Here is a 2,293-nt window from a genome sequence, read left to right on the forward strand (position 1 = left end):
TGAGGGATACTCTTGTTGATCAAGGAAGTAGGCAAATTTTACTTTGTCCAGGATTGACTTTTCCAGCTTCTAATTTGTGAATGGTTTGAAATGAACATACAGTATATGGCTAAATTTCATATCACTTTATAGTATTCTACTTTGAACATAATTTTGTACCACATGGAAGCAACACAAAAGATTAAAGCAATGGATTTCTTTTGCTGAGTAAGAATACTTACAAGCTACTTGAACAAATCAATCCAGAGCTCTCCAGAAGCACAAATGAACAGATTCAAATTATATTTCTACGGACACATTGCATGAAGGTGTAGCTTTCCACAGAAGCCTCCAAGTGGGAAAGATAACAAGAAAGACAAGGAAAATACAGCCAGCAGCAAGATAGGTGGACTCAGTTATAGTGATGAATGCATTGTTGGAAGACACGAAAGAGCAGATTAGGGACAGAGTATAACGGAGAAAATCTATCTATGCAGTTGCTAAGAGTCAACAATTACTTGATGATACATAATCAATCAAGAACAGAATCCATTATGGGACATGCCTATTTATTTTGTTTGGAACTTAGCCATAGTCAATTTCCTCATTGCTTCTTTTACGTCCTGGTTCCTCAAGCTATAGATCAAAGGGTTCAACATGGGGATCACTACAGTGTAGAACATTGAGATAATTTTGTCCTCATCTACTGTTGAGAAGGAGCTGGGTCTCACATAGGTGAAGAAGAGGGTTCCATAAAAGATAGATACTGTTGTGAGATGGGTTGAACAGGTCGAAAAAGCTTTGCGTCTGCCCTCATTGGAGCGGATTCTCAGGATGGCTAGAACAATGTAGGTATAAGAGACAACAATAATAGAAGTGCTTACAATACCAAGGGTGCAAGATAGACCAAAAAGCACTCCCTTGTTGAGTTGAGTGTCTGAACAGGATAAGGATATGACTGCAGGGATATCACAGAAGAAATGGTTAATTATATTGCCATGACAGAAGGTCAGCTGAAAAGATAAAGTTGTATGTGTGGTAGCATTCAGCATTCCTACAAGGTAAGGAATGATTGCCAACTTGGTGCACAATCTCTGTGACATGATGAATGTATACAAAAGTGGATTGGAAATGGCCTTATATCGGTCATATGCCATTACAGCCAAGAGGAAACATTCAGTGGCTAAAAAGAGACAGAAAAACCACATTTGTAGAGCACATCCAGTCAACGAAATATTTCTTTTCTTTACAATCATGTCTAGTAGGATTTTGGGTGTGACAACAGAAGAATAACAGAGATCTACAAAAGACAAATTGCTTAGGAAGAAGTACATGGGGGTATGAAGTTGTGAGCACATCCTGATTAATAGGATCATCCCAACATTTCCAGTCACTGTGATAATATATACCATTAGGAAAAAAGCGAAGAGTGGGATCTGTAGATTCGGCAGGTCAGTAAATCCCAAAAAAATGAACTCATGCACTGTTGTATAGTTCTCCATGGCCATGGCTTCCTATATTTTGTAGGAAAAAGAAGGAAATATTTATGTTATCAGTATAACTTCCATATCCCTGGATTTTGCAAACTAGTACGGGCCGGGCCTGGTAGCTCAGCAGACTAAAAGCATTGTGATTAACACCAGTTGTCTGCAATTACTGTAAGTTCGAATCTCACCAGGCTCAAGGTTGACTCAGCCTTCCATCCTTTCTAAGATAGGTTAAATGAGGACCCAGTTTGTGGGGGCAATAAACTGACTTTGTATAAATATAGAAAAGTATGAAGGCTATTGCTTAACGCATTGTAAGCCGCCCTGAGTCTCCGGAGAAGGGCGGCATATAAATCAAATTAAAAAAAAAAAAAAGTAAAGGTTATTTTGCAAATTTTCTCAATTAGGGAAAAACAAACAATAGATTCTAGATTCCTGGGCTTTAGGGATTTTGCCTGAATATTTTAGGAAAAGCTCAAGAAAATGGCACCCATTTTTCTGGACACATGACTTTAAAACAGTAATTTTCAGACTTTATATTTTAAGTTCTACTTAGCTAATTAACAAGAGAGGAAACGAACATGAAATCAAACAAAAATCTAAGGCTATATACAGTAGATTTACAGGTTAATATTTATCCATTTCCATAGGTTTGAAGGATATAAAATTGCAGTAATTGCTAGACAATATTGTTATTATAATTATACCCCAACTGAGATCTAATTAGGATGAAGCCATGTGGGCCTAAGCCTCAGTCAAGAGGTAAATGCAAATAATGAAATTTGACTAGGATTGAAGCAGTTGTTTTTCTATTGAGCATTCTCCAA

General features: G+C 37.2%; 1 protein-coding gene across 1 annotated transcript; it reads right to left on the reverse strand.

The window, feature by feature from the left end:
• Positions 1–548: 548 nt before the first annotated feature.
• Positions 549–1,487, reverse strand: LOC117667230 (olfactory receptor 5G9-like). Its single transcript, XM_034420438.2, has one exon. It carries the CDS (start codon positions 1,485–1,487, stop codon positions 549–551), a length of 939 nt encoding a protein of 312 aa, XP_034276329.2.
• Between the last annotated feature and the right edge of the window lie 806 nt (positions 1,488–2,293).

This window comes from Pantherophis guttatus, chromosome 1 (assembly GCF_059756535.1).
Source record: "Pantherophis guttatus breed Tessera chromosome 1, ASM5975653v1, whole genome shotgun sequence".
In the NCBI taxonomy this organism is placed as follows: Eukaryota; Metazoa; Chordata; class Lepidosauria; order Squamata; family Colubridae; genus Pantherophis; species Pantherophis guttatus.

Bases quoted from the DNA above. Each gene is read 5' to 3' on its own strand.
- LOC117667230 (XM_034420438.2), bottom strand. From the start codon at position 1,487: ATGGCCATGGAGAACTATACAACAGTGCATGAGTTCATTTTTTTGGGA.